Source organism: Filicampus tigris, chromosome 7, assembly GCF_054856515.1.
Source record: "Filicampus tigris isolate MCC_2025a chromosome 7, RoL_Ftig_1.0, whole genome shotgun sequence".
NCBI lineage: Eukaryota > Metazoa > Chordata > Actinopteri > Syngnathiformes > Syngnathidae > Filicampus > Filicampus tigris.
This window is the reverse complement of record NC_141223.1, coordinates 11,119,047-11,134,405: the sequence shown is the minus strand read 5'-3', so window position 1 is coordinate 11,134,405 and position 15,359 is coordinate 11,119,047. Positions and strand designations below refer to the sequence as shown.

General features: G+C 41.2%; 1 protein-coding gene across 3 annotated transcripts; it reads right to left on the bottom strand.

The window, feature by feature from the left end:
* Window positions 1-722: 722 nt before the first annotated feature.
* Window positions 723-14,036, bottom strand: cab39 (calcium binding protein 39). 3 transcript variants are annotated; one of them, XM_086036327.1, is made up of 10 exons: window positions 13,788-14,036; window positions 11,378-11,489; window positions 8,035-8,190; window positions 7,773-7,937; window positions 5,599-5,717; window positions 4,129-4,297; window positions 3,521-3,580; window positions 3,211-3,276; window positions 2,895-3,038; window positions 723-2,638 (listed from the first exon to the last, which is right to left on the bottom strand). In XM_086036327.1, exons 3-10 carry the CDS (start codon window positions 8,146-8,148, stop codon window positions 2,450-2,452), a joined length of 1,026 nt encoding a protein of 341 aa, XP_085892453.1. In that variant the 5' UTR covers window positions 8,149-8,190; window positions 11,378-11,489; window positions 13,788-14,036; the 3' UTR covers window positions 723-2,449. The 3 variants fall into 3 exon arrangements, with proteins under 3 accessions (XP_085892453.1, XP_085892452.1, XP_085892454.1); XM_086036326.1 differs by lacking the exon at window positions 11,378-11,489 and having other exon boundaries at window positions 13,788-14,035; XM_086036328.1 differs by lacking the exons at window positions 11,378-11,489; window positions 13,788-14,036 and adding an exon at window positions 13,695-13,715.
* Between the last annotated feature and the right edge of the window lie 1,323 nt (window positions 14,037-15,359).

Here is a 15,359-nt window from a genome sequence, read left to right as displayed (position 1 = left end):
TCTAGGGGACATTACACCACCCCAGGACTCCAACCAAAGCACTTTCATTCAGTTCTGATGCTGTATTTCAAAATAAAATGCCTCTATAATCTGCAGTTGTGACCATTTCCCTTTTTTCAAAAAATTATTAAACATTCACCTTATGCTATCCCAAGACCAGTCAACGGTAGTTCTTGGGGACACTTCACCACCTGACACTGCGGAGGCTGGCCTGACCGCAGTTTGAAACTCTACACTCGGGAAATACACTTACTAGACCCATATTATGTACACATGCACAATGTAATACAGTTCAATACAATTTAAGCATAAGTCTATCACTAAAATACAGAGACGCAATCTGAGTCTTAATTACAAAACTGCATGTGTATGCTTAAGACTTCTAGAACAGACATAAAACACATGAAATATAGTAAGTGCTGTACGGCAGCAGCTGTGTGTGCATCTTTGATAATGCTAAAATACAAGTAGTATTATAGTGGTGATTGAAATGCACAGCTTTACAACAAAATGCTCTGAATATGAAGTAACATTTATAGTGTGGTTGCACGAATATGATGCAGTGCAGTTCTACAATACAAACTACAATAACCACAGCGTTTTTGGAATAATGCACCTTTGACATCCAGCTGCAATGCAGGCTGCCGTTATTATTCCCGGTGGGGAACGGCACATGATGATTTTTGGGGGTTGAAGCCCAAAAAATAACAGCATCATTTCATTTTAAACTTTTTTTTCTTTATTCTCATTCGGCTCAGGACATTGAAACTTCTGAAAGCACCCAAAGGTTTTACGCTGAAATTGGTGTCAAAAGCTGCATACAAGCTGAGTTCAATGTGACATTTTAAAGTTGTTAAATTAACAATTCCAGTACAATGCCATTAGTACAGCATCATGCACAGCCAGTGTAGGAACATGCATGTTCAATGTGCATGGAGGCGCTGGGCTCTGAGTAGTGCTGCGGCCTGCACTATAGGTATTTAATATGACCTGTTTGACCTATAAATAGCTTCCACGTGGACTATGCCAACTCACTGCAATTCTGTTCAAAGGTTTAAGTACCAGAAGGACAAACCATCACACTCATAAGTCTCCCAGCCACAAATGCTTAACACTCATTGTACTGGATTTATATTCCATTAAAAGACCTAGAGGAAGTAGGAAAGCTACCATGTTCCTGCTAAGTTTACCACAAACGCACTTCCCAAGAAACAAGCCAATAGCCCAGAATGAAGGGGTAAGTACAAAACCACTGATATTGATGAGTGGGGATCCCTTGGTGTCCTCACGTCCAATTTGTAGTTAGTTACTAGACAGGCAATTGGCTACAAATTAAATAAAGCTCCACGGATCCCAACCTTCCCTTCCTATCCAGGAGTGATGTTAGAGCCACCCAACCAGCAAGGTGCTGACAAAACACAGAACAGACCCCTTGCTGATACTTCCACGTTCCCTCTTTGTGCATTTGATCAATATCTTGTCGGGTAGCTAACTGGGAGCTGCCCGTTAAGTTACGTACGAGAAACCCAGCAACCATTTCAGCAGTAAAGTAAAATGCAAAAACAATTGAGACCAGTCTTGCTGAAGGTTTAGAAAGTAATCTGATTACGATTAACGTTATATGTTGAGCGTAAATACCAATATTATGTTCCTATGTTAAGGTTAAACAAACAAAAATCTACAAAGAAAAACAAAAGGCATATGTACATGTTCTCCCTGTACAAGACAAAAAATGCAGAGAGGACTTTGGGGCTTTCAAAAGTTCTCTCTCTCTTCCTTCACCCGAGTATTTTCAGTGCTGCGTCATTTAACTCAGCACACAGGAGGTCAAGACTACCGTGTGTCATGGCATTGGATGAAGGCGTTGACGCATGTGCGTGTCAGTCTGACCACGGCGTATGGCAGCCACTCTGGCCGGGCCACGGCAGCGCCCGCCGCCGCCATCAGGTGAAGACGCCCATCTGCCACCTTCCAAGGCATGTCGTACCATTTGCATCACAAAGGTTGGAGGCCATACTCTTGCAGAATGTGTGTATGAATGTGTAGGTGTTAGACATGTCATGAGGCTTCAGCAGGACTGAGATCTTGACTTCCTATGTGTGTCTCAAGCGGGAGTTGTACCTTATGGTTCACTGACTTTTGTTTATGATGGACTAGTGTGTTATTGGACCGTATGTGGTTCAAGGTGCATGAAAGCAGCAACTGCTTTCTTTGGAACAAAAACTCTAGGGTGGAAAAAAAAAATGAAAATGTTCACTTGACGTGCTGGCAACTTCCCAACAACTTGAAATGCATTTGTTTTTTGTTATTGTGTGTAGCTTGTTTCCGGAAATTGTGTTCAGAAACCAGAAGAGCAGCAGCTGATGGGTCCGTTAACCGGGCATTAAGCGGTTAAGAAATGATGGCCCCGCCCCACCCCCCGCCCCTCCTATGTCCTTGGCACCCTGCTTCAAGCATCCTGCGGGGCGGGCCTCTTGAGGTCCCGGATCTGTTTGACCAGGTAAGTCTTTTCATCATTGAACTGTTCGTCCTCTGTTCTGTCGTTCTGGAACTTGCTGAGGAACTCGATGAGCTTGGCCTGGTTCTTCAGTAAGATATCCAGGATGGGCTGCGTCTTGTTAGGGTTGGCCACGAACACCTGACACAGGAAGCAGAAAAGCGTATGTTCAGATGTGTGCCAAGTGTGGAACTCATGTGCCGCATATAAGTTGGTTGCCGGTGGGTGGGGTTGGGGTGTTATTTACATTTTTTTTTTAAATATATTTGAAAGTAAATAAAGATACTGTAATATAATGCTTAGTTTTGTAAATGATTTCCAACTGGATTGTGACATAGCAGACATGAGATTGTGCCGCTTGTAAAAGTGTTTTTCATTTTCTTCTCAATTACTTTACCTTAAAAACGTGGAACGCCTCAAACTGAATGTTGCGGCTCTTGTCACGTAGCAAATTCATCATGAGTTTCAGATTTTCGGGCTTGCTGATGTACTTTGTCATGATGCTGAAGTTGTGCCGGTCAAGGAGCAACTCTCCCAGTAACTGTTCAGAGTGAGAAAACGGATGACACTCTTTTCACACAAAGAACAGGAATGGCTCACCACTATGGTGCTCATCGTAGGAGGCTTCTTTAAACACAAAAACGGTGCTTGACACCATTAAATAGCTCTGTGAGCCATTTACAAATGCTGTAAGTGTGGATCCATGCTATTACCTTGAGAGACTGCCTTTTTGTCACATAGTTTTCAGAGTGGAGTAACTTCTCATATTCAATAAAGAACTACAGAGAAATGAAACAGAACAGAAGCTGATGATTTCATTAGGCCATGCAATAGTTTCACAAAAAAATGGCTTAACGCAGTCCTAACTGAGATACTGTATGGCTGACAAAAATCATTCAAGTGTTACAGGATTTCAACTTGAGCGCTACATTTCTTCATAATTTTTTTTCCTCAATCATGATGATGTCTTGCACAATTTACGTTGCTCAATGCCACACACCACAACCAGACAGGCACACTTACTCTGTCATAATGTTGCTCCAGAAACTCAGCACTCAGTAGCTTGTGTCTTGTAAGGAGGTCCTAAAATCACAATCATGACAAATTTAGACTTGGTCATGACAATGTCCGCTTCCATTTTCTGTGACCGGACAGGTAGAACAAAAACACCATAGAAAAGGAAACAATAAAATATCTCGACATGAGAACCCTGAACTGAAAAGTACAATTTAAGTTACAGTGCGATAGTTGTAATGGTGAAAATAATCAATAATAGTCAGACACATATACTTTTTCATACTTTCCAATGCATGTGTGAATACAAATCAATTTTGACTATATATAGTTGCCAACATTTTATGCTCATGGCGTGACCTCACCAAAAATAAGTGTCTAATAAGTGTCTCAATGGGACACATTAATGTTAACTGACAATTTAAAAAGTTGGCCTTTAAATGCAAGACTGCTAAAATTGTCTCTATTATAGCTAACATTGTGGCCTTCATGTGACTTTCCAATTGATTCTCCGTCAATGGGACAATCTTTAATAGCGCCAATTACTTCATGTCGAAAAACATGAGGAAATTATTAGATGATTGTATGTGTGCAGTATCACAATACAGCCTCCTTACTTTGAAAGTGGCGAATGCATCTGAGGCAATGTCAAACGTGGACATCTCCACATATCGGAAAAAGTCATAAAACTGCTCCGACCAAAGTGTGATTTTGGCCAGGGGCTCATGTCGGATGCACTCCCTCAACATGATTCCGCAGTTTAGGGCAATCTCTGGAGACTCGTACCTGCACAGCACAAAAACAGGTCCACTGAACAACTAGTATGAAACCTTCAACACACACAACAGAGTATGTGGCACATTTTTTTTGTTCAACAAAAGACAGTAACTGGAACAAAGCATGAAATCAGACATAGAATTCAGGTGCTCAATAATCATCCCAGCACCTACTTGAAGATGCAGTACCAATAGAGTAAAAAAAATCTGCCAGAACCATTGGAGTCATCTTTAAAGGGGAAGTCAACCAAAAAACGTTTGCAATTTTGGATAATGGATGGAATATGTTCTATGCAGCTCCGCTAGTCTAAACAAGGCATTCTGATTAATATTGTGCTTGTGGAATATGAATTAAACATGTTTTTTTTCTTTACAAGAATATGTTCTATACCCACTAGTCGAAACATGGCATTCTGATTAATATTGCATTTATAGTATATGAGTTAAATAGTAAAATCCACTCGTTGTCCATCCAATGGAGGCGGCCATTTTGTCACTTTTTGTCGACTGAAAATGACATCACAGTTGCTCGGGGCTCATGTAAAGACCAACCATGACTCAGCTTCAGAAAACAAGTGAGCCACAATTGGTCGTTACTTGAGCCCTGAGCAACTGTGATGTCATTTTCAGTCGACAGAAAGTGGCAATATGGCCAATCCCCGAGATGGTTAAAAACGGGGGGATTTTGCTGCTTAAAGTGGAAGTCAACGCAAACCTTTTTTTTTTTTTTTTTTCAAGAATATGTTCTATGCAAGCCCACTAGATGAAACAGGGCATTCTGATAAATATTGCGTTTGCGGAATAAGTGTTAATCTATTCGTTTTTAGCCATCTCTGGGGGCGGCCATTTTGTCTTCTGTCGACTGAAAATGTCATCACAACTGCTCACAACGACCAATCACGGGTCAGATCCAGAAAACAGGTCAGCCGTGATTGGTCGTTGTGAGCAGTTGTGATGTCATTTTCAGTCGACAGAAGACAAAATGGCCGCCCCCAGAGATGGCTAAAAACGAGTGCATTTTGCTGCTTAATTTATATTCCACAAACGCAAAATTAATCAGAATGCCGTGTTTCAACTAGTGGGCCTGCATAGAAAATATTCTTGAAAAAAATGTTTGGGTTGACTTCTGCTGTAACTCATATTCCACAAACATAATATTAATCAGAATGCCGTGTTTAGACTAGAGGAAAGACAATTTTAAGGTTGACTTCCTCTTTTAGGAATATGACACTCTACCATTTCGACCTCTTTTGAGAAGTTGGCCCCTTGTGTTGTATTTTTATTTGAGTACACCTTCAAAATGTTTCCTACCCTTTTAGTAACATGAAGAGTATATTCTGCTGGGTACAGAGGTACTCCACCGTCGGTGTCCGAGTGCCAATCTGACGTCTCAAGATGTTGTTGAAGATCTGAGCTACATCTTTCTTGCCCTGTGTGTGACACAATAACTACATGAATGTCTGACAAGTGAAGTACTGCACATTGAAGACATACTTTCAGAACACACTCCAAAACCAACAGGCCAGTTAGCTAAAAATACAGATACCAGTAATTAAGACGACAACATGGCCCCAGAGCTCCTTATTGTATTATGTGTATTTCTCAACCATAATCCCACAGTAGGAAGTATTGGGGAGGGTAAAAGAAGAAGTGGCAGATCACACAACACAGCCACTTATGACACAATCGCATGAGTCAGGGAAGCAGCAGTCAGCAGCTCTGGTGTGGCGCGTGGCAGAAACACAGGGCTTTGTTATCCACCGCCACAGAGAAGGTGTCACCGCCAACGTTTTCCGCTACACCACGACTTCGATCAACGTTTCATTTCAATGACAAACTACACCAAGCATTATTATTTTTTTCCTCCGAGAAATGAGTCAAGCAATCTTTCACATTTACACCCGCACCTATAGTCATTGATGTTTTAAGGTGTCTTCTGCCATCTAGTGGTATTTCTTGTAACAACACTGTTCAATGTCAAACAATAGAAGGCACTTTATCAATCTCAGCAATTGGGAGAGGTACAATGGATAGAAAGTAGGGCTGGACGATATTGGAACATCTGATACCAACATTATTGCGATGTTACATAAATCTAAAGAAATTACACATTTATTATGTAATGAAAGGGAAAAAAAACAGGCTCAGTGCAATGTATTTTTCAATCATTGGAATAAATTACTATCTATCTATATTTATTTTTTTTAAAGTGTACCTCTAATGGTCAGAAGGAAAAATATATACAGTATGGTTTATCAAGAAAAACTGCATCCAAACATGTTTTGGTTACACTGGTATTAAAGCAAGCGTTTCATAGCTCGCGGGACTTTTCTGTCCGAGACACCATAGCAGCGAACGCGCACAGACACACTTGCTCCTTCTTGGCTTCTGAGCAGAGCCGTGATGTAGCGTTGTTGAATGGCTGAACCTGCTCACACAGGATTCTGGTCTATGAGTGATATTTGAAACGGAAGCCTCACCGTGGCCGGATTAAACACGTCTCCTTTTAGGACCCAGAAGCTGTCAAACAGCCTCGGCATGGCCAACAAGAAACAGAATCCTCGCCCCGAAAATAGACGATTACATAGATGGAACATATGCGCTTCTGCCTATGCTTAATCCATTAATTTTTTTAAGGTTGCCATCAATCGTTTATCGCCAACAAAATGGGCATCCGTCATTGGCGAATAGACGGACCGGTCCGTCACGGAGGCGGAATGGCCCAGCTCTGCTTATTGCTCAGTCCATTATTGCAGTGACAGTATTTTTTTAAATATATTGTCACAGCCCTAATACAAGTGGTTCGCAAACTATTTACACAAAGTACCACCCCAAAAAATATATTAAGCTTTCCAAGTACTCCCCCTTCATGACAACATTGGAATGTGTTTCTGAAAAGTGTCTCTTAAAAAACCCTTTGGTATTACAGACGTGTGTTTGCAGGTTTGTTTGGTTAAAGAAAACTATGAGAGAATGCAGATGGGAGCATCTCGATTGGTTAATTGTGATGGAATGCTTTAGGGACCAAAGACATCAATGTTAAAATGATAGCGGAAAGAGGATTTTTTTAACAGCTTTTTTTTTTCTGTTGTTATTCATCTGTTCATACTCTTTAAATCCTATCACTGAAAGCTTATTTGCAGACAAGAGGCAGTTCTTGTAACTCCAACCCTCATTCTCACCAGCATTGCACACTACTGACATTTGCGGTTCAGTGTGAAGTTCAAATTGTTCCCCTTCAAACTTCAATTAGGTGAAGCGATACCGCTGATGTCATGTTTGGATCCCAAGTATTTCTACTTTGAATGTAAAAGTGTAACCTGCGTTCTACACAAAAAAAAAAAAAAAAATCTATACGATAACTGATTGAGTGGAATACAACACATTTTGAGACCCTTTCAACATGCACCATTTACATTTGATACATGTTCATTTTCTCTAGATGGTTACTTGGTATTTTGTCTTCTTGGTCAATAAGCTTTTACCTCAAAGTCAATGAGTTGCAGGTCGGCTATCAGCGTGCTGAGCAAACCGCTGTTGTAAAGCTCCTGAGCCAGTTGGGCCACTGCTTCGGTCTGGGGCTCTTTCTCATTAGTCCCATACAGGATTTCCTTCATGGCCACCAGGCTTTTTGATACCTCCTCCGTGGCCTGAATAAGTCAGCACATGTGAATCTGAAATTAATTACTACATAATGCATATATGTGCTGTATGAGTCCAAGAGCAATTTTGTAAGATTCAGCCTACCTTCTCAGCCTTTTTATCAGAGATGTCATGCTTTTCAAGCACCGTCATACTGTCCTTTAGGTTCTTGACGATGTCCGTCGGCGACTTGTGGGACTTGCCAAAGGGGAAAGGCATGGCGGTGGCTTACCACGAGAAACTGGGCAGCGCGCGGTCCACCTGAGTTACCAAATGTAAAGATGGAACAGAAATTGCAAGTTATAAGGCATGAAAGTAGCAATCTGCCCATGACAACATGTTTGAACAAGTTCAAACTAATTGCAAAACAGTGTGTGAAGTAAATGAAAGGATGATACACAGAGGTGACTCTCTCAAATGATCCCATGCAGACGTGACAACAGACATGTTCGTACAGAGTCCGACAAAAATGGTAACAGTAGATAAAGAATACCATTTGGTGCTGCGATATGTACGTATGTACAAACCTAAGAACATCAGCACATCATGTGAACAAAATTTTAAATACAGCTCTTGCATCACTACAGTATGAAAGTGGGCCTAATGTTGTGGCCAGCAACTGCCTTATCCACACGATTCAACGCCGTATGTATACATCTGTTTGTTAAGGCAAATATCAGAACAGCATTGATCCATGTGTTTCCAATCGCTACATAGGGTGTCAAGAGGCAAAAGAAGCAATGTTGAGCTTCTAAACACCTCCCTGATCCCGAATACTAGTTCAATCTTGTCAAACTGATTTGAAGAAATACTTGCGTTGACACAATACATAGAGCCGAGTACAACCTCTCCCACAAAATTCTAAGAAACGCACACCCTGAACATAGAAAAAGGTTGCAGTGCTGACCTGGTCACGCATTCTGTCCATCCTATTAGATGTATATTTATGTGTACAGTAGAAATGAAACTGAACAATTATAGTGACCAAAATTATCATGGTTATCCGTTTTATCACGTTACTGATTACAGAAATTTATAAACAGACCAACTAAATTAAAATCACAAGATACACACCAAAAGAGCTGTTCTAACCAAAACCATATTTTGATACCTGAAAGTTAAAATCAACATCCTTACGCACTTTTGGTCATCTGAGATTGTAAACGGCAACATTCAAAATGTTTTTCTAGGAATAAAAGACCCAAGGCTACAGTGCCATATGTAATAGTGGAGGGAATTCATTTGTTTTTCTCATAACGCAAAATAACGTTGGTGTCAGGCCGAATCCTCCCATGTCACAAATTTTCATAACCTGCTCAATACCGCATTACAGTAGATGTCATAGTAAACGCTCTATAAACCTCTATTCACATTTTCTGCTAGTGATGATTAAATCAATGGAAACTGGCGTGATGACGATATTAGATCGTTAAGCGGTTTAACGTGTTCACGAGCTCATAAAGCCGAAAAATCGTTTGATCGTCTGCATGGCACATTCTAAACAGTTTAGCGCTATGGCGGCGCAAAGCCGCTGACGCGTATACCCGACCAACCAATCACAGCACGCACAGTGCACTGTACGTGTCACTCCCCGCCTCCCTGTTTGTTTGTATAGCGGGAAGCTGTAGCAGAAAGTCACCACGAAGCAGAGTTGGTCCCGAAAAGAAAGTGCACATCCACGGTGTGGATTTGGTTTGGCTTTTCCTCGGAGGAGAAAGCGCAAACCAGTTATTTGCAAAATTTGCAGAGACTCTGTTCGGACGTCAGCGCCGACAGCCAAAGCAAACGGAGATCAGACACATGGTAGCCAGAGTCAGCCGCTAGCTCCAAGCTAACGCAACCCACGATAACAGTCATTTAACAAGAGCACCCCATATGAAAAAACAAGCAAGCAGTGTAAAGAAGTAGCTGCGGCAGTGACTTATTACCTTGCTGAAGACATGATTCCCATTAAAACAGTGGAAAACGAGGGGTTTAAAAGGCTCTTCAAAGTACTAGACCTGCGTTACGAGCTGTTTTTATGTTTACGTTGTTACCTTTTATGTTTACATTCACTGCACATTTTGATTTTGTTTTATGTTTAACATGAGGAAAATGGTCAGAAATGAGCAAATTTGTCTTTAAAAAAACAATGTAAAAAAAGAATCATGATAAAATCGTGATTGTGATTTTATTTTTTTTTTTTAAATCGAGATATATTTTTGCCATATCGCCCACTCCTATGCACAAGTAAAACAAGACATGTTAAAACAAACTAATATTAAAACTAAAGTAAAACTAAGTGTATTTGAAAAAAATAAAACTAATAAAAACTAACAAATCCGCCCTAAAAAAATTAATTAAAACAAAATTTTAAAAAACAAAACTTAAAAAGAAATAAAAACAAACTACAATTAAAATTCCAAAACTGTAATGACCCTGGTGCTCCTTTATACTGCATCCACAAGACAACATGAATGTTTATAATTTTTAATCAACTGTACATTTTATAAGTACCATTTCAACGTAAAACAGACTCAAATATGACATATTTTATTTAACACAATGACAACATATGTAATTAAACCAATTACAATTCTCAGTTCTGTTAATTGTGTCAATATCTGTGTTCCTTCTCAAACCTGAACCATCTGACCAAGACACATTTGTTCACAACCTTATCTCACTGGTGCTGGTTAACTTGAGTTGCAAAACAAGGTCTCTTATCTACACGGGCCCCTGACCCACCCAGTTACTTTAGACTACCTACAGACAAACATTTTCAGCAGATAGCAAGATGGCAAACCATATCTTTGTTGTAGTTTTATAAAGGCCAAAATAGATAATCCCAGTCTAATAAAAAGTAAGATAACAATATGCAATATGACGTTTGCGTAATAGCATGACTCATAGCAGTTTCAGTGTAAATGTCACTCTGATTGAGAATCACTGGAACTAGAAATGTGTGGTTGTAAGGTAGGGTTGGGAACCGGGACTAGCACTCCCAGACTCTTTTAGGTTTTAAAATGTCGGTGCCACATTTAGATTCCTAATCCGTCTCGTGGAGGAAGCCGCCCAAAACAAACAAAGTACAAATAGTGTGCGCACGACACAGAGCGATCGACAGACCAGAGCGAAGTATAACCAATAGGAAATGTGTGTGCGTCGCGCCGGCAAGCAGCAAGTGCCGACAACACACAGATATCAACGAAGATGACACGATAATGCTCGCGGAGTGTGATAATTATGGATGTTCGACACAGGTCAAAAGTGGCTGCACTTCATAAAAATAGGCCAAGCTGCTCAGTGCAACACGTAAAGAAATAATCTTGTGCAAAGGAGGTTGCACATCTAATATGATTAAACACCTCTATTTACATGGGGTAAAATTGTTAGTGTTCGGTGTTTGACTCTTTGCGTCCATCTACCGCTGTTCTGAAATTCCTTCCTCCACGTCGAGACGTCCTACCAATGCTTAGTGTGCTTGCGTACGCATGCTCACAACGCCGATAGTGAGGTGGGGTCGCCAGCTCCGAGTCCGACCCTCAGCCAAGTGATACGGACCGCACCGCAGTGAGAATCTGGTAAGTATACAAATGAAATATGGTTAATGCCCACATCGAGCACAAATCTTTCTTTTGATTTGCACACTTGGCTTGGCCATAATGGATGTGAAGTAGCATGCTATAAGTTGCATTATTGTATTTTGTATTGTATTTTCTTGAGGTTCTCCAAAATAAAGCTCTCTTGTGGATAATTCAAGCTCATAGGTATTTATATTAATATATTTATAAAAAATATCCATTGAGAAAATCAGAGGAAAATTCATAAACAGCAGAAAAGTTCATGAAACAAAATATTTAACCCCCTCAAATATTTGACCTCCCCCTGCAAATAAATAAATAAATAAAGAAATAAATAAATAAATAAAATACAAATAAAAAAAAGAATCAGAATTGAGAATCGTTAGGAACTGGAATCGTAATCGCCCAAATGCAAACGATGCCCAACCCCTAGTTGTAGGTGACCACACTATATACCATCAAGCATCTTCCAATTACTACTTACTGCTATTTTCGGTGCATATAGTGGTTTATGTTAATTTATTGATCAACACGGTGTATTATGGCCTTTTATTGTTTATTATTATTATTATTATTATTTATTATTAATTTATTGTTTGTAAAGTGCTTTGTTACAGCTCCAGCTGTTATGAAATGTGCTATATAAATAAAATTGCATTGCATTGTATTGCATTGCATTGCATTACTTACTGATAAAGTTATTGAGCATTTTGTTGTCTAAGGGTTTAAAGTGATGATTCATTTATTTTTATGCATGTGTTTTGCACCAATATTACAAATCCATATCAAGGAATGAAAATGCAATCCATCAATATTCATATTTACACACGCAGCTTGCATGAGACGGTTGTTACATCGTTAATAATCTGGACACACCTCAAGTTTGCCAGGTGGCCAAATCCGTCTTTCCCCCTGACTAATGCTTGTTAACATATCCAGCAGGCAGCCTTTCTACTCCTGACTAATGCTTGTTAACATATCCAGCAGGCAGCCTTTCTACTCCTGACCTGCTTCAGTGTCACAGTGACGCAAATAGGAAGGCATCGCATATGGCAGGTTCCATCAGCTGCTGCTGCAGTGACTGCTACTTGTAATGTTAGAGTGATCAAACATTACTAACCAAACCAAAATTCTAATAGTAACTGTAAGTGGAGGTTTTGTCCATGAAACATTACACTAACAACGCAAACCAGTGAAAAGCACTAAACACTTGAACTATAATGAGGTCCAACACAAGAGTGGTAGCACATTGTCTGAGCTGTATTTATGAAAGATTTTTTTTTTTTTTTTTAGTTTGCTTTGGTGTATTACTATACTGCATCCTAATGGAGACAATACATCTGTCTGAAGAACAGCGGGAGAAATCTTTGGCATTATATTATAAACTTTTTGTTGTTGTTTTATGACGACCTAAATATGATTGGTCTCATTGGCTTGTTGGGAGGCAAATATAATCAAGTGAACAAACGAGTGCATGTGTCCTCTACTATAATCAAGTTGTCTTACTCCAATTTGTTTTTAAAGTGATTTACTTGATTTGTAGCTTTCTCTGACGACGTTAATGAAAACCCGAGGGCATTCATAACAGAAAGCGAAGGAACCATTTAGCAGCGTTAACATGACGCGGAGCACCTCCCATCTGTGTTCACCCATGCCTGCTTTGTGATGGGCTAAAGCCTGCCAACTTTGCCTCTAGCTGCCACAATGCATCCTTATTCGTTGCGTGGCAAAGACAGACAAGGCGGAGCCGTGGAACATGTGTGTCCCGCGGTATTATTAGTACTAAATTTGGCAGCAAATTGGGGATCTCTTTGCGAGGCAATGCGGCCTATTACGCTTCAATCACAGCTCACCAAACCGCTGGTTGACGAGTGAATACGTGTGTTCGTTGTGGCGTGTTGTCGGGGCTGTGACAGGCCTTCTGGTCCCAAAATATCTCAAGTGCTTTACTCCTCTGGAGTGTTTTAGAGCAGTGGCTGTCACAATACGTTGTATGATTGTTAATTTGGGTTTTAAATCAACAATAAAACGGTGGCGATCGTGGTAGCTTAGCATGGCCAGGCCTGGCAAAGGATCCGCGCGACAGCTTGCACAATCAAGCCCATGCTTGACATCAACAACAGCATGCTAAAGATGTGCAAAAACACCCCCGACGTCATCAAGGCAACTGTCAGTCATGCTAAAACATTTTTAACGAGATACCTTGCTTTTAGGGCTTCAGATGTTAAGTAATGTAGTCGCACAATATAATCTCCACAAATGTAAATTGGGAGAACTGGAAATGCAGCAGATTACCTCGTGAACGGCGTTTTCACTCGTTTCCCCCAATTCGTCACGTCGGTAAAAGGCAACGCAGGCCCTCCTCGGAACAAAAAGTGCTTTGTTTTCCTGCGTCGTCGTCGTCCCCCCTTGTTCGTACTGTCAATAGTTGTGTAGCCACAGTTTCCCAGTTCCCCTCGCTTACTGTTGTCCGGCTGCTAACATGAGCACAAGCGCCACTGTCACCGTCCCGTCTCTCTCGCGCCCCCTCTGGCCGTCTGATGCGGTGCAGTCATTGCGGATGTATGTCCGCTAGGAGGCGCGCTGAATCCGTCGTCAAGTCGCTGCGCTGACCGCATTATTGGCTCAAAAGCCATTGCGTCGTTGTTCTATATTAGTGGGCTAGAGCACCCCCCCCCCCCCCCATCCCCTCCATGATTTGGTTGCATATATGATCATTACACATTACACATCATATTAAGCGTGTCCATATTCACAACAGAGTCCATGATTTCTTTTGGACCCTGCTTGTCGTTGTACTGTAAATGCCACTTCGAGCGCCTGGGTCGAACAAAGACCTGAGTAAAAGCAGTAAGGTAAAGATTCTGAACGATGAACTGTCATCACTGTATATCATAAATCTTTGAGCTTCCTTCTCTTCATAGTGTAAGTGGATCCATCCATTATACCGCTTATCCTCACAAGGGTCGCGGGGAGTGCTGGAGCCTATCCCAGCAGTCTCGGGGCAGTAGGCGGGGGACACCCTGAATTGGTTGCCAGCCTATCGCAGGGCACACAGAGATAAACAAACACCAGCACTCACTTTTAGGTCCAATTAACCTACTGTGCATGTTTTTGGAATGTGGGAGGAAACCGGAGTACCCGTAGAAAACCCACGCAGGCACGGGGAGAACATGCAAACTCCACACAGGGAGGTTGGGGCCGGGTCGAACCCACGACCTCTGAACTGTGAGGCGGACATGCTAACCAGTTGACCACCATAATATAATTTGAGAGGAAAAAAAACATGCGTGTATACGTCCACTTCACAATCCAGAGGTCGTGCCTGTCCATTCTCTGTCTGGGCACCCTTCTGTCAACGGCCCTCCGTCCTTATTCATAAAAATAATCGTCCTCCACCCTGTCCATCCTCATCCTTTTAAAGCGCTTCCATCCTTACATTTTGACAGTCCATTTAATTCAATAAATTAATTAGACTATATCAAATATGAATTGTTTCACTATTATTTTCAAACACATAGTTCTATTGAAATAATATGTTAGTTAGTTAATTAGTTCAATTTGTTGCTCGCACTGGTCACCTTGCCAGAAGCTCCGCCTCCTCTCCAGCCTGACCGTCCACTCTCTCTGGGGGTGATTACTCTCTTCATGCTGATTAGGTTTGCATGAATACAGGCCTTTGTTCGTCTTCTATTCCCATGACCCAGCATTCGCCTGGCAGTCGCGTGGCTCCAGTGCACGGGCCCCCACTTCAAGGGTCCCAAAGATGGTTGGGCATGCGGTCAGTCTGACATCTGCTCAGCCAAACGGCTAACAGCAGATGTTCAACACTCGACAACACAAAGTGCAGTCAAGAAGTCAGCTGGT

What these genes read in the sequence shown, in the direction of transcription:
- cab39 (XM_086036327.1), bottom strand. Translation starts at nt 8,148, where the DNA reads ATGCCTTTCCCCTTTGGCAAGTCCCACAAGTCGCCGACGGACATCGTC. An exon ending in CTGATAAAAAGGCTGAGAAG is followed by an intron (nt 7,938 to 8,034) that starts GTAGGCTGAATC and finishes TGACTTATTCAG; the next exon opens with GCCACGGAGGAGGTATCAAA. An exon ending in TGCAACTCATTGACTTTGAG is followed by an intron (nt 5,718 to 7,772) that starts GTAAAAGCTTAT and finishes TGTCACACACAG; the next exon opens with GGCAAGAAAGATGTAGCTCA.